General features: G+C 32.1%; 2 protein-coding genes across 4 annotated transcripts in view; one reads left to right on the plus strand and one right to left on the minus strand.

Moving 5' to 3' along the window:
- Window positions 1–10625, minus strand: part of Tango2 (transport and golgi organization 2) — a 32704-nt gene extending 22079 nt beyond the window's left edge. Inside the window, exon 1 of one of the 3 annotated variants that reach the window (XM_069827699.1) lies at window positions 10559–10625. In XM_069827699.1, coding sequence (XP_069683800.1) covers window positions 10559–10610 — 52 coding nt within the window. In that variant the 5' untranslated portion in view covers window positions 10611–10625. Of the gene's footprint in view, window positions 258–10558 lie in introns of those variants that run through there. The other 2 variants (XM_069827700.1, XM_069827701.1) reach the window with 2 other exon arrangements.
- Window positions 251–17564, plus strand: part of LOC138701103 (beta-ureidopropionase-like) — a 21908-nt gene continuing 4594 nt past the window's right edge. Inside the window, exons 1-6 of the mRNA XM_069827697.1 lie at window positions 251–384; window positions 665–772; window positions 872–1026; window positions 1732–1826; window positions 3468–3674; window positions 6943–7067. Of these exons, the coding sequence (XP_069683798.1) occupies window positions 275–384; window positions 665–772; window positions 872–1026; window positions 1732–1826; window positions 3468–3674; window positions 6943–7067 (800 nt within the window). The 5' untranslated portion in view covers window positions 251–274. The remainder of the gene's footprint in view (window positions 385–664; window positions 773–871; window positions 1027–1731; window positions 1827–3467; window positions 3675–6942; window positions 7068–17564) is intronic.

Here is a 17564-nt window from a genome sequence, read left to right on the forward strand (position 1 = left end):
AGTTGTGATTTAAAGAGCAGACAGTAGAGAACGCGATAGTGAGCACGCAAAACCTTCTTCCTAACTGAGATGAGTATAATTAAACTTAATGGTCTGATAAGAAAGTTTTGTCACTATCACCTTTGAACTTGAAGTCACTGGCTTGTATCCGATAAAGTAATACCACACAAACATACAGATAATAAAAGAGTAAATATAAAACTATGGACAGCCTTCTGATGCCTTCACTGTGTCTGTTCACTCATACACGTCTCGAATCACCAATAGACTTATAATGGCTTCTTCTAAACCAGAAACCGAAAGCCTTGAAAAATTGCTAGAGAAAAATGTGACCGGGGAAGATTTAGCAGAAATTAAAAGAATTCTCTATGGCAAAGAATTGCCGTGAGTGTGATGCTGTTTATGATAAATTAAAAATATTTTATTCCTAAAATATTGTCATGCTACCACAACATTAATGTTAGCTGATAAAATTGTTAATTCATTGTTGTCGTTGCAAAGATTTTTTAACAGCTGACTGTAATTAATTCATTGTTGTTACAAAGAATTTTTTAATGGCTGATTGTAGTTGTTCATCAATAATACGGGAACTATTAGCCTACTTGTTGCAATGTAAAGTAAAATTATATTTTGTATTTTTGCAGAAAGTATTTTTTTTTTACAGGACTTTGAAGATACCTGATGAAGCCCAGAAACTCGCAGAAAAACATGATTTTGAGATTCAAGCATACAAATTTGGAACGATATTTAATGAGCAGTTACGGACACCTAGGTATAATCAGAAATAACTTTTAACAACTAGTAAGTATAGTAAAAAAAATTAAATGTAAAAAAAGTTTTTTTATGAATGTATGTATTTTAACTTTTTCAGAATTGTACGAGTGGGATTAATACAAACACACATAGTACGTCCTACAACTGATCCCCTTAAAGAGCAACGAGAGGCAATATTTGACCGTGTTGCAAAAATAGTTGAAGCAGCAGCATACTGTGGAGTTAATGTAATATGTTTCCAGGAATTATGGCGTGAGTTTTCATTATTTCATGTACCGGTTGTTTTCATGATAATTATTACACTATTACTATTAGTTGTAAACTGTGAAAGCTCTTGCATGCCGATTCACAATTTAGTTCTAAGTCAGTCTGTCATGACATCCGTTTTCACTTGTGTAAAATTTTGAAATAATTTCTAACTTAATCTATATCTGCTGGAAGGTCATCTTCCTGTTAGAGGTTCTTGAAACACTTGTTGGACTTTTTTTTCTTCGGCAGCTTTAGTAACATTACTGATACATCTGAGTCTTCTTACTTTAATTTTGTAAAAAGATTTTGGGTTTGCCATATAAATAATAAATATTGTTATTGTTTAATTTTTCCCATTGTAATGCGTTTGAATCCTGGATGGCATGAAATATTTTCTTCATAATCTTATGTTCGAAAAGAATTTCATCCAGTTTGGTTAGAGTCCATGTAACGCTCTGTGAAATGTGAAACTACGGAAATATTTTAATAAGCTACCGATAATTAATATTTTTTCACTTTCTTTAAATAAATTTTACAAAAGTTGAACGTTGTAGTGTAATGAAATTTGTTTACTATCTATATATGAAATTTGATCTATTCTTTTACACTACCTGTAGTAAAATATTTCATTTATTGTTATTATTATTATTATTATTATTATTATTATTATTATTATTATTATTATTATTATTATTATTATTATTTTAGCATACCCATTTGCCTTCTGCACTCGAGAGAAACAACCCTGGTGTGAGCTAGCTGAATCTGCAGAGGACGGACCAACAACACAATTCGTTCAGAAGGTAGCCTTTATTTTCATGCTTTCCTTATTCTAAATGCAATGTATTGCAATGGACCATGCTACAGATTTTCTTCGCTCAGAAAAATGTGATTACCTTGAATGTGAGGTGTATACATTGTTCTTTATATTCTGAAAGATCCTGTAAACAAGTTAGCTGCATTCAGAAGTTATTTATCAGGGGTGTCATTTAGGAGCATTTAGAAGGAGTCAGAGGGGATCTTTTCACCCTCCCCCCGGGTTTAAGATTAACATTATTATTAATTGAGTAGTACTACTAAATAAGAAAATGTGAGAACTCTACTTTTAATATTAAAATATTCCACTTTTACAAGAGTCTAAGAAATAAGTGACTTGCTACGTAATTACCTTGTTGAAATGAAACCAATGCGTTATCCTTTACTAAATTAGTGGTTGTCAATTGAAATTGAAATTTATCAATGAAATTGTATGTTCATTTGTTTCTTGATCTATGTTATATAAACAGCAAATGTATGTAAATTACGTATCATATAAGAAGGATAAGAAGTTAAAACTATACCTTAGTGTGGAAACTGGAATTGTACTGTAAAATGGGGAAAATTTGAGCAAAAAAAATATTAAACCATGATTTCAGCTTTATTTGTGTTTCAAAATAATAAAAAATGCTTAAGAAATGTAGAAAAAATAATGAACTTTAAAAATATGTTGAGTGCATCTCATATCATGGTTTATAATCTTGATCTCCACCCAATTCCACGCAAAAAATGAAGTGACTCCTCTGTTAGCTGTCTAGACTGTATTCTCTTTTCATTCAAATAGAACTCGGATCTTATTGTTTCTTAAAGTAGGCTAGTCTTTTCTTTCAAGTAAAACTCCTTCCTATACATTTTCATAACATGATAACAAGGAAAGCCTTCACAGGTAGAATAACTGAAGTATAAAATGTTAAAATCTTGCACAATTGTGTAACGAAGGTTCACTAAGTAAGTACCTATACAGCAGATGTTTGATTTACATTCAATTTGTGTTGTTGTTCCGTTATGATACTTAAATTGTAAAATCGATTTCGAAATTTTTTGTGGAAATACTCTTTTAAGCATGTCTTACCGCAGATGCTCTTAATAATTTTAATAAAAAATTAATTGATATGTATTTGAATTAAAAAAACACTCATTGGCTCTCACTTTACTTCAAGAACTGGCAGATGATTTTCTTTGTGATTTTTTTTATTACGTGGAATAAACTTATGAATGAAATGGTGAAGTTAGTGTCGATAGAAAAATGTTTAGCTTAGAGAAATTAAGTATTATATACTGGAGAATTTCTATCTTTTTGTTTGCGTCTTTACGACGCAATAGTGCAGGTGATAATGGAAAATAGAGGAAAACATCTCATTGTTCACATATTACTATCCTTATAAATACATCTATTATACGGTACCTGAGTGAACCACTGAAGCAAGATCTAATATATTTTAACATCAATTTCACTTCTAAATGCCGAGTTTCATTACTGGGAAAATAATATTATATAAATAATAATATCATTTATAAGAATATGAAATGCTATAAAATGTGAAATATGTAATGAGAAAATAGGTATCATTTTCATAGCCATTTTTATTTTAGTCAATTTTCGCTTTTCTCAAATGTTTTGCATTTAGCTATGTCGGCAGTACAACATGGTGATTGTCTCCTCTATCTTGGAGCGAGCTGAAAATCTTGAGGATGTACTGTGGAACACAACTGTTGTAGTATCTAACTCTGGCCGTGTGCTGGGAAAACATCGTAAGAATCATATTCCTAGAATTGGTGACTTTAATGAATCTCATTACTACATGGAAGGTGACACTGGACATCCCGTCTTCCAGGTTAGTATTTTTGTATGTTTCTGGAGTTAATGAGAGAGAGATAGTTGTCTCAATTAGGAAATCGATATGATCGGCCTCCTAATCAATTCATGCCAAGCAATGCATAAGATCAATAAGATGATTTTATTAATTTTTAAATGCTATATATTGGCAGTAAGTAAATGGATTCCCTCTACCTTTTCATTTATAATTTAAAACTTGATACAAATTCCAGTTAAATAATAGTATAAATGATTTGTAATAATTCTGAGTGAGATCTTCAATATGGAGTCAGCTGTGGCCTGAATAATAGCAACTGGCGTCTTAATAAAATTGTGGTCAGGTATTCAAGAATCTCCTTGCGATTAATCCAATAACCTCCCACTTGAAGATGTTCTTATTACCAAGATCGTTACAACATGGTTGATATAAGGATTTTTTCTCTTCACATACATACTAAATAGTGGCTGTTCTTTATCATCTTGAAATCGAACATTTGGGTGAATCATCATACCAGTGCCTTTTTTATTTTCAATAACAACGATGCCAGCCTATCTCGTTGAATCCTCCTGGGAGACGCAACCATCTTCTTCATATACTTTCAAATGTTGTTGGTTTCATAGGCTTTCAGCAATCAATAGACATACAGCATCATGATGGTGAATTCTCATCAACTCCCCTTTATGACAAAACCCTAATATGACATGTATGTTGGAATTATAATTCTAGCTGAAATTAAGAAAAAATTCGAAGGAGTTTCAGAAAAATACCTGTCTGCAATGTGGGTTAATACATCATTTTAAAGTCTAAGTAAAACTGATCGTGGTTAAATAAGTGTAAATTAAACCATTCAAAATAAATAATAAGTTATATTGGTTTAAGCATGGTAGTAATAGTAATACCGTAGTAGTACTAGTAGTATTGGTAATATTACAGTGTACTCTATATTGTACCTTAATATTATGAATTTTATATTTATCGTTCTTGGAATGTTTTAATAACTTGGTTGGTTGGCGAGTTGGTATAGCGCTGGCCTTCTATGCCCAGGATTGCGGGTTCGATCCCGGGTCAGGTCGATGGTATTTAAGTGTGCTTAAATGCGACAGGCTCATGTCAGTAGATTTACTGGCATGCAAAAGAACTCCTGCGGGACAAAATTCCGGCACATCCGGCGACGCTGATATAACCTCTGCAGTTGCGAGCGTCATTAAATAAAACATGACATTTTAATAACTTACATTGCCTTTTATTTAATATAGTATGAAGAAAAATTTTCTGTTTCACTTGAACGTAAAGATAAAATTAAAACTTTGCATTAATTAATACGTTAATTTTTCATATATCTGACACATTAAAATATTATGAATTTGTTTAAGTTAGAATAGGTTTATTCCTTCCTTCTTCTTGACTTTTTATGGATATATCTGTTAACTAGTTAATTGATTACTAGTACTAGCACGCGAAATCTGCAGCCATTCCAGTAATATTCAGAATGAAAAATAAAACATTTATTTAGGTTTATGCCACTGCTTTCATGTATGGTAACAACAGAACACTTATAACCTGGATAAGCACTTACCTCAGCTTTGGTGAAATTTCTTCATGCAAAGAATTGGATAGATAACATTTCAACAGCCACGGTTCTTTTACTGTTACATCATCACTCATACAGACTGAATAATCTGTGGCTAGTAACCTCAAAATCTTTTTTGAATTTATTAAAGAGTCATTATTCTCTAAATTGAACTAATATTATGTTTCGGAATATGTATTATATGTCTTTCTCATGTTAAATTCTATCGTACCTGGTTAACATGTTTCGGTCTGTTAACCAGGTATGATAGAATTTAACACGAGAAAGACATATACTGGTAATACATATTCCGAAGTGATATAGTGTTAAAAGTTATGTAATCAAGATGTATAATATTATGTTTTGAGAAGAATATTTATACTGTAGCTAATCCTTGTATGCTATTCTTTACTACAATTTGTAACAATATTCAGTGGCATTACATATTATTGTGTAATTTCTAGACTAAGGTGTAAAAAAAAAATTAAAATATCTGATTACCATAATTATGTCTTAAAATTGATTGAATATATTTTACAAGTTACAGTCTTCCTTCGTCACCCATCCATATTGCTTCCTTAATAGAAATTAATGTTTCGAAAATTTGACAGATATAGATGATTGAGTCTATTGGCATTATTTTGGGAAAAAATATACTTGGTAAGTGAAAAGTATGGAATATGGCTTGTAGCTTTCCAATTTTTAATTTTATTATGAAGAAGCGCTACCGTATATAAAAATTATAGGGGTTGAAAAAAGCTATTTCTTTCTCAATTTTTGAGTTCTTCAGGACTCAAAATGTATAAAGTACAAAAACATTTATTATAAATTAAAAATAAAACTATAATATTAGTACAAGGATAGAATTTAAAAACAATTTGAAGTGTTCTGATTGTGTTGATATATCATTTCATAGAAGGTGTTCAAAATGGCCCCCACTCACTGCCAAACAATGCATAAATCAGCCTTGGAAATTGTTTAATGTTTTCAACAATACTATTCAGTTGATATGGTGTATCTCATCGCTAATTCTTTTTTTTTAACTCTTCCAGGTCTCGTGGTCAGTCCTGGTAGACCCTTCACTTCAAATAACCCCACAAAAAAAAAAAAATCAATGGGTTGCAATCAGGGGATCTTTGGGGCCATTGTTATTTATTATAATTTTTTTTGTTAGCTTTCGTCTATGATTATTGAATTCGTGGCCTCCTTATTCTCCATAGTGATAAATAAAATTGATATAATGAAGCATTTCCCTTTGTTATGTACACAAACATTATGATCTTAAATTTGAAACAGTGTTTACAAAATAAAGTTTATAAATAGCAAAAAAAAAAAAAATAAAATAAATAAATACATGGTGCCATTTAAAATAATTGACTTCTTGGTACAGTCTTTATAAATTAAAAATATAATTTTTGAAAACATGTTCAAAATATTCCTATTTGACCCCCCTATAACTTCTGTATGTAGAGTTCTTTATAAAATAACACATGGGAAAGTATCGGTACAAGCATTATTCAACACTTTTTATTCATCTGGTATAAATGCCAAAATGGAATTTTTGAACTAGTTCTTCATAGGTATAATAGTATTAATCACTCAATATTTGTATTGTATTTGTTATTCACGAAGGATAGCTTTGTTCATCATGACATTTATTTAGACTTAAAGTAATTTTTGCACAGTAGTTATAGAATATTTTTATTTATTCAACAGACTCAATTTGGTCGAATTGCTATCAACATTTGTTTTGGACGTCATCATCCTCTTAATTGGCTTATGTTTGGAGTGAATGGAGCTGAGATTGTCTTCAATCCCTCTGCAACAGTTGCTCCTCTTAGGTAAGACTTTGATATTAAAATAAATTACATTGTGAATTTATTATTTTACTATATTGTAGTGAAATTTAATTATTATGGTTTCTCTCGTAATGTTAGTTCAGATTGTTAACGAAAGGAGGAATTTATACAGGGACTACATTATTAGTGAATAATAAGTTTTTAGCTGTTAGAGATTAATAAGTGACTAAATTTCTACAGAGAATAAGAAATCGAAGTTTGTTCTCCAACACACTGATACAGTAAATAAAGAGAACTGGGAAGTAATCATTTATTTTTATTGAACTCAATGACATTATATTTAACGTTTTAATTCATATGAAAGAAACTTGTTATTACGAGTAGTAGAATTTTATTTAATAATTCTTTCAACTGCAGAGGTTGTTCAGCATCAAAATTCAATATGGGCGAGAATTAACCAACGAATTTTGCCTGGAGCCCTCTATTAGGGTTCTTTTACATGCCATAAATCTACGACATCAGCCTCCCAGCTTTATTTTTCTTCTTGAGGATTTTATTGCCCTTTAAAATCTGTCACCTTCAGCCGGATTTGAAAACAGTGATATCAAATGAGTTTTTACTACTAAGTTTGTATTAATGTCTGAAGAGTTACTGTAAAATTTCTCTTTTATGCATTAGACTTATACAGACAGAGTGAGTCAAACCTAAGTTACTGGCATTCTTATAGAGCCACGAGGTTGTTTTCTGATGGGTGGTGCATTGGGTTGGTGGTGCATTGGGTTTTCCCAGCCTCTTATTGTTTATTTTAAGCCCAGTAAAGGATACAATGCATGGATTTTTCTTATCAGTAACAAAATTCTGCTGACACTCTACCTTTTCACTCTCTATTACCAGTAGTTGTCTAAAGTGTATTGAAAAATACAGTACATATTTTTAACCATGGTTAGATACACAGTATAGCAACACATTTTCCTCATTGAAACGTGTCTACTGAAGAAGTCGTATGAGTTATGTTTATATAAATTTCAGCAGTCTTTTCCAGAGGCTGCACAACTAATCGAAACAGTGTACGGTGACGAGAAACAAGTTCTGTTGTCAATAAGAAGAAACATTGTCTGAAGCATGCTTTAACAGAACAAACACTTGAAGATTTGCATGTGAAGATAGCCATCATTCGCTACTTGTTAGTCTGTCATCAATAATTTCACATAGGGCTGCCATTGAATGTGGTGTGTGTGTGTGTGTGTGTGTGTGTGTGTGTGTGTGTGTGTGTGTGTGCGCGCGCGTGCGTGCGCGTGTGCATGTGCTGTTGCGCCATCTTGCTGAAAAATGCGTAGTTATTTTCCTTGCTCTTTGAGAAGCTGTGAAAACAGTCGCACAAAATGTTGTTCATATAATACTCCGAATTAACTGTTTCATAAAAAAATATGGGACAAACTATTCTTTGCATGCCAAAAATATACCATACTCACTTTCCGATCATGTATTGGGACTTCATGAGATGAAACTTATGAAATTTCAAAACTCTTTCCACAGAACATTACAGTATGTTCAATTCTTGTGCTAGGTGTAGGGAACTTTTTCTTGGGCTCAACTCCATTTTCACACGCATATCTTCAAGTGTTTGTTCTGTATTCTTACTGATAACGGAACCTGTTTCTTGTCACTTATTAAATAATTTATTAACACACTGTTTTGATGGTTGTGCAGTCTCTAGAAAACTTCACCAATACTCGTGTGAATACAACTTGTACAACTTCTTATTCAGTACCGTAGATAACATTTCAATGAAGAAAACTCGTTGCTGTATGTACTGTGGTTAAAATTATATACTGCATTACTCAGTACAATTCAGACAAGTGACTAGTGACAATGTTAATGCCAGCAGCATTGTGTCCTTTGATGTGTTTAAAGCTAACAAGAGGTCAAGAAAACCCAAATGTGTCACCCGTCAAATAGCAACTTATGGCTCGGTAATAATGGTAGTAACTTGAGTCGCTCTTTATATTATATCCATGTACTAACACAATGATTCACTGATCTTTCATATGTTCTGAACCAACAAACGTTATCTTGTGGTGATACTTACACTTGTTACTATAGTGAACACAAAAGAACTGTGAGGCCAGAGCTCAGTACAATCTTCCTATAGCAATCAGCCACTGAGTTAATGCGACAGTGCTACATAAATATTTATGCCCTTTCTTCATATCTCTATGTGCACAAGACATGTTACAGATACTGTTTCGATGGTGTAATAGGAGCAGTACTACCAGTTTACAGCTTTTTAACTTATGAAACTAGTATAGTAGTACTAATAGTAGTAGTTGTAATAGTAGTAGTAGTAGTATTTTATTTGATAATGGTTTCATATAAAGAGGTTTCTTAGCATTTAAATTCAATATGGGCAAGGAATGGTCGACAAATTTTGTTTGCAACCTTCTGTCACTTAGTATAGGTAGGAACCATATTTTTTGGTGAAGTAAAACGGGTGATTTCGGTGTTAAACCTGCCACTATTTGGGTGGGTATTTCCTGAAATAATTTTGTCAGTTAGATAGATATTTCGTGAAATAATTTTTTCAGTTTTGTGGGTATTTCGTGAAATAAGTTGGAAATTTTAAATGTATTATGTTATGATTATTATAAAACTTTTTTTATTACACATATCACTTAAGTTACTGTCCGCGCAACTTATGTAGGCAGCGGGTTCCCTAGTGCTCTCTCACTGCCTCGAAGCTGTCTTTTAACTACCTGATCATCGCTACAGCAGTTGTACATACAGTTACAAAAACATCATTCAATATTTATTTTCAATGCATTCCATTGGATATGGTAGATGAAAGTGTATGGTTTCACGAAATAACAAATATAAATAAATTACATTCTTCTTCGTCTGTATACAATACAGTATAATCACAACTCCAATTATTATAATTCGTATCTTACCGTGAACTATTGATGGTACGCAATACATAAAATCTTTCAAGTAGAATATCTATAGGTCTATTACAGGGACGTGGGGGAGTTACCGGATTTGAACTTCCCCCCTTGAACTTTAAAATAAAATTAAATAGCCTATATTTCATTATATTTGATAGTTTCCATGGATTTTCCTGTTAGTGTCTTAGCTATCATATACAAATAACTGTTGACTATACATATATATATATATATATATATATATATATATATATAATTATTGTGTAAGTGTAATAATGACACAAGCATTTTTTTATTATATAAAATTAAACACAAGTTAAAATTTGTTAAAAATTGGATGGCTGTGAAAAAATTACTTTTCTAAGATTTTATAAAGATACCGTATTCATGAATATGGTCTGTTATAACATAGTGTAATATTAATAAATATACCGTAACATAATAATAATAATAATAATAATAATAATAATAATAATAATAATGATAATAATAATAATAATAATAATAATAATACTATAAAAATAATAAACAACTGTAAGTACAACGAAATCTTTGATCACACTAAGCAAGCAATAATAGAACAAAACTTACCTTCAAGACCACGTGAGTTATATGTCGCCTTGTGAACCTGTAATGAATTCATGTGTTGTTATATTTTTACTATTATATTGTTGTTAAATTGTAGTGTAACCTTGTGAAATACTCGTACTTTAAATACTTTACTGAACAGACTCGGAATCTTGCCACCATGAGACAAAAGAGCCTCAACAGTTTTAATCATTTCAAAGACTGAAAACAAATATAGAGATTTTGAAGCTGACTTTACGATTAGGAAATCAAAAGATAGTGTGTGCCCTTGAGGTTAATGGTAGTTTACTGCAGGATATTTTATTGCCCCAGTAAATATGTTAACAGTTTCCGTTCATCATCTTTTTTTGACTAAATATAGTGTAGTATGAATTTAAAAATATTCTTTAAAGTGTAGGCTAACTATGTATGAAGTTCATATTTCAAAGGGTTATTAGTTTATATTTATAAGTGTCATCATTTAATTCTGTGCAAGTTATGTGTGTTTTGTGCTTGTTAAAAAGGAGCTTATATTTTTTCAGCCATATTGTATATTTAGAGATGCAAAGTTGAACAGAAGCAATTATTGTCTTTTCTTTCTTTCACTCCACTTCTACTGTTGGCAACAGCAGTCAGAATAGACAAGTCAATAAAGAAACGTATGCTCGTCAATAATTGTTTCGTGTAAGCTGCTTGCCGTGTTAACTGCTGTAATAAATCTTTATTTCTTCATGTCGGCTTGTAGTGGGAGAAGAATATTTACAGATTAGAATATGTTAATGGGAAATATGTGTTACTTTTTCATAAAACATTTTTTGTTTTAATAATTAATCTTTTACGAGTTTCATAATCATAAATGTTGTATATAAATTGATGCTTTCCTTACGTTAAGCATTCTTCGCTTGGAGTTCAGTTCTTATATTCCAATCTATAGCCATTTGGATCACAAACTTAGTATTTTTATAGATTCTTTTATCATGTAGAGAAATAAAATTTACTGATTATAATAATAATAATAATAATAATAATAATAATGATGATGATGATGATAATGATAATGATAATGATAATGATAATGATAATGATAATAACTGAAAAGTTGATACATATATCCAGGCGCAGCTCCTTTTAAAGGCGTGCCCTCCCTTCTTGCCCTGCCATTAATTTAGAAGTAAATGTTTTGTATTTAATGTTATTAAATCAGAATTTCTTTACTCGATAAGATTTTCAAGTTACTTTCTACTTTGCTTCAATCTAATAGCACGCTTTTAGTAGAGTCAGTGGTCAGGAATGCTATTCTTTTATAGAGATTCAGTGCTCAGGAGCTCTAGCACCCAGCGTTCATGCTGCCAATAGAATAAAGATACCCTCTTGTTATTTAACCGTTGGGCATGTTGTCAGGAAAATATATTCATCCTTGAAGTGATGCAGGGGACTGGCAGGCTGCGGGCGAGATGGGTGACATTGGTTGGAGGGTGAAAATTTACAACCTTGTTGATCCAGAGGGTGATAAACTGTCTCATTTCAACTGAGAGAAAGTTTGTAACTGAAAAAGGGATTAGTTGAGTTCATGCTTTTGGTCTGTGCAACAGTGCGTGTATCAGCTTTTATTTACAATATAAAAATAAATATATTACATAGGAAATTGCTAGTCAGTAAAGTTAAGAAGTGTAGTTCATATTTTTTTGGTTCTTAAATGAATTCCTTGTGTATAACTTGCGATTTTATGTTGAATGATTATTTAGTGTTTTAAAATAAATGGAATTAACTATTTACAATCGAAACATTTGACACACGCAGACAGAATTGCAGCAAATGAATAACAGTCAAAAGTGAGCGTTGTTTTTCAACCCTTAATCGTATGAAAACATTTTTAAGAAATTGAATGAGAAATGAAAGGCTGAATGCATTAGCTATGCTCTCTCTGGAGAAAAAAGTGATTTGTGACATTCCTGAATTCAACAAGAAGGTTAGTGAAGAATCTGCTACAGCTAAAGAAAGGCGAGTTCATCTGATATACAAGCATTACGTTTTCAAGTGCGTGTATTAGAATATTTTTGTGTTATTTTCTGCTTATACAGTGTGTTGCATGGGGTTTTCTTTGTTTATGTTCTTTTTACGATCCAATATTATGCGACCCTCCAATTTCATTCTTCACTAGCCACCACTGTCTATATCATATTTTTATTATATTGAAATTTGAGAACATAGTAGGAAATATGTTACTAGTACTTAATCACATTTCCTTATGTATTTGTTACAGTCTACTCTCGATTATACGGTGTAATGTTGGGGGGGGGGGCAATAATCACAGACAATAAAATGTCTTATAATAATAAAAACCAATAAATTGCAAATGCATTACACTATATAACTAGGCTATAATATGACCTATATAGCAATCTTTAAAAAGTAACATAATAGAAGTGCCTTCTGCGCGCTTCTGGTGTAGGCACAAAACCAGAGCAGTGTCCAGTTCTTCATACATTCAGACCTTCACTGCCATGCATTTTGACAAGCCCTTTGAAGAGACCAAAGTTTCTGCAAGTACAATGAGCTTATCTTTATTATTTTTTAGATTACGCACTGACTATTCACTAACACTGATTTGCTTCACTGAATTTCTATTACTTAATTTGTGTATTTATAGTCCATCTTCCTCTGTTGGAATAACTCTTTCGCTTTTGAAAATATTTTTGTTTCCTACTGTTGTAATATTTGACACATACGAAATAAATTTGCAATTGACGAACACAGGAGCAAGGGAAGAATATCTTCAATTATACAATACTGTATGTGCTATCTCTTGCATTTTATGTGTGTGTATCCAATGCCTACCCACTTCATTTACGTGATTCTGGTTGGGTTCCGCATATTGCAGATAGACTGTGACCCATTTTCAAGTTGCACACCACTTCGATGCATGATGTATACCTATGTGGAGAATTATGTGTGTACTAGAGTGAGTAATGTGTAAATGTTCGTATAAGTGTAGTGTAAGGAATGAGTGAAGATGATGAAGAACCCGGTGCCGGCACATAGCCTACTCCTGTCCAATAGCACCAAGGGGGCCACCAGGCTTGACATCCCCGTCCAATGGACGAATCACTATCAACAGTGACATATGCTTCTCCTTCATATGCACTGTGGAGAGATTTGAGATTTAATCCAGGCATATTGGTGCACAATCTAGTGATTAAAAGTTGTGCATCGCCACCTCTCCTAGTCCCGAAGCAGAAATTTTACACGAAAATCTCTGTCCCTGCTGGGAATCGAACCTGAGCTGGCTTGTCTGCAGGCAGGCGCGCTACCGTAGAGCTAACTCGGCAGACTCTTGCATTTGGTAAGCTAATGGTAGTTACTGGTCATAAAGGTGAAGAGGAAGTTTTTTGAAGGATGAGCAGTAAGGATGTCATTATCTGAAGGCAAAGTGAGACAACAGGTCTTTTTCTGTCATAGACTTCAACATTCATAACCTACTGAGAGAGAGAGAAAGGGAGGGAGAGAGAGAGAGATTGATTAATTAATCCACAACCCTGATAATTAAAAGCTGCCTATTTATTTGTCTTTCTTAATACTAACTTCAACTTAATAAGAGATTTCTTCTTCTCTTAATCCTAGGTGCCCAGCCTGTTGATAAGTGAGTTGTTTCATCTTTCCTGGAGTCTTTCCGGGGAGATCTCTTGACAGTTAGAATATTATCTCGTACAACTTTTGTTAATCTGTCCTCATTCATTCTTGATACATGGATGTTTCATTCTTTTCTATTCCTTGTTATCCAATCATTCATTGGCTGAATTTCGCACGTTTCCCGAACACATTCGTTTCTATCCTATCATATCTTGTTTTCTTATTATTTTCTAAGTGAAGGCCTACTTATTTCTTGTGTTTCCAATATTTATTTTGTTTTTATGAATCAGCCCTTGTTTCAGATGCATGGTGAGGACAGGTCGTACTACTGACTTATAATTCCTTACTTAGTCTCTGTTTTTAGATATTTATTTTTTCAGATCATGTCGTTCATTGATCTAACAATCCTAGCTGTTTTGTTAGCTTGTTTCACGATCTCTGATTGTAGGATTCCATTGCTTGTAAGTTCTGTGCCTATATATGAAACGTTTATAGTCTGATCTGTAATTTGTCTTTGAATTTCCAATTTGCTTCTTTAGGATTCTTTTGATACTATTGGAGATTTTGATTTTTCAATTGAAATTTTAATATTATATTTAGGCATTCATTAATAAATTGATATAGCAAGTGTTGCAGAATATCCTCAGAGTCACTAATCAATACTAAGAGATTTCTTAACACATATATATATATATATATATATATATATATATATATATATATATATATATATATATATATATATATATATATATATATAAAGGTGTTATGTGGTTTGTACTGCATTGTTGACTTTAGAAGAATTAAAACTGCCGTTCTGGTTTACCATTGGATTAAAAATTAGAATATGACATTTTTATAAAGTAATTTCCTCAGTCATATATTAGAGTTCCTTCAGTTATGTGATTTTCACATTTGCTTCATCGAAATATTGTCCAGTTTAATATGGAATGACTGGAAAGACGTCGTTAATATTCGTGATATGGTTTCTTATTGAACATGAACTTTGTCATTAATTTGTTTGCTTAGTCTTACGTGTTCACATTATCTTAAATTAGATACCATACTCCAGTCTGCAACAGAGTGTCGGCTTCTAATAAAAATAGAGTTCTTGATGTTTTGCTTTTAAATTTTATTGACCTCATAAAATACTGTCATTGGTACAATTACGTAAATCTGTCAAATGTCATCTGAGTGGACTGTAACCCTATGTGACTTATTGCCCGATAATTAATTTGATTTGAAAGAAAAGCAAGTCTTTATCTGCTTTGTGGCATTGTGATCTTCGTTGTCACATGGGTCAGTCAACAGAAATTTACTAGATAAAATTTATCTTTATGGGAATTGAATATTTTGTTCCTTTGAGATCATGTTCCAAATAGTGAACATCTTATGGATTTATTATCATCTGTTAACCTACATGGATTTATCAAAGTCGTAACTAGATCTATGTGTAATGGTATTCAGGGCAGCTTAGGATTACATTATGTTTAAACTTGTTCAAATTAAAAGAACATTAATAGGTTTAAAGATAATGCATTCCTTACTAGGTACTGCCATCTTGTTTTTGTTTTCTCTTGAGTTAATATTGATTCTCTGTCCATTTGTTTTTAAACTATAAATCAAATATCGACCTAGTTACATAAGCTTAATTTTTATCTTCATTCTGAAATGAAAATAATTTAAGTTCAAAGACCAAGTAAAATCTGTACTTTTTATATCTCTTGATAATTCAAGATATCATACTGTAAACAGAGTAGTATGTACTATAACATAGGATTACTTACTTACTTACAAATGGCTTTTAAGGAACCCAAAGGTTCATTGCCGCCCTCACATAAGCCCACCATCGGTCCCTATCCTGTGCAAGATTAATCCAGTCTGTATCATCATATCCCACCTCCCTCAAATCCATTTTAATATTATCCTCCCATCTACGTCTCGGCCTCCCCAAAGGTCTTTTTCCCTCCGGTCTCCCAACTAACACTCTATATGCATTTCTGAATTCGCCCATACGTGCTACATGCCCTGCCCATCTCAACCATCTGGATGTTCCTAATTATGTCAGGTGAAGAATACAATGCGTGCAGTTCTGTAACTTTCTCCATTCTCCTGTAACTTCATCCCGCTTAGCCCCAAATATTTTCCTAAGCACCTTATTCTCAAACACCCTTAACCTATGTTCCTCTCTCAGAGTGAGAGTCCAAGTTTCACAACCATACAGAACAACCGGTAATATAACTGTTTTATAAATTCTAACTTTCAGATTTTTTGACAAGATGATAAAAGCTTCTCAACCGAATAATAACACGCATTTCCCATATTTATTCTGCGTTTAATTTCCTCCCGAGTGTCATTTATATTTGTTACTGTTGCTCCAAGATATTTTAATTTTTCCACCTCTTCGAAGGATAAATCTCCAACTTTTATATTTCCATTTCGTACAATATTCTGGTCACGAGACATAATCATATACTTTGTCTTTTCAGGATTTACTTCCAAACCGATTGCTTTACTTGCTTCCAGTAAAATTCTCGTGTTTTCCCTAATCGTTTGTGGATTTTCTCCTAACATATTCACGTCATCTGCATAGACAAGAAGCTGATGTAACCTGTTCAATTCCAAACCCTGCCTGTTATCCTGAACTTTCCTAATGTCATATTCTAAAGCGAAGTTAAAAAGTATAACATAGGATATTTAAATAAATTAAAGATGCATAAAGTAAGTTAGAAATTTTAAGTAATTCAAAAGACTTACAATATCCATTCCCATTAGTAAGGAAATAACAATGATATTTGATAGTCATACTAATAGCATTAACTGTGGGTGAATGACGAACAGTCAAACACCTGCCATTAGTTAAAAGAAAAATATATTAACTGTATTTTTTACATGTACAATTCATATTTTAAAAGTTTGACACCTGAAAGCATTTGTGGGAAAGTCTTTTTTTTTTTCTTTCTTTCTTCCTTTTTGTTTTTTTAAGAAATAGGTTTTTTTCTAACTAAGCTATTACATATTATATCATAAATTATGGAAATGTTTACATGTTTATTTCGGTCTTGAAAAGAATCTTATAATTTTCTTTAAGTGATACTTAAATCAAACCTTTTTGTGACACATGTCTAATAACTAAGTAAATAGCTACAGTTGCAATATACTCGTACCAGTATGTCTATTTAGTGGTGTGTTTGTTACTTAGGTGCAATCCATAAGTGGGTGGTTTATTTATGAAAGGGCCTAAGTCTTGAATACTAAATTGTTAGCAATTTAAGAAAACTGCTTACAGGCCGAAATGTTTCAATTAAGATTGAAATAAAAATTGTATCATAAATTCTACTAAGCATTAGAGTGTGAGACTTAGTCCTCTTCATGTCTAAATTGATGTATCTAGACCCAA

Source organism: Periplaneta americana, chromosome 6 (assembly GCF_040183065.1).
Source record: "Periplaneta americana isolate PAMFEO1 chromosome 6, P.americana_PAMFEO1_priV1, whole genome shotgun sequence".
NCBI classification, from domain to species: domain Eukaryota; kingdom Metazoa; phylum Arthropoda; class Insecta; order Blattodea; family Blattidae; genus Periplaneta; species Periplaneta americana.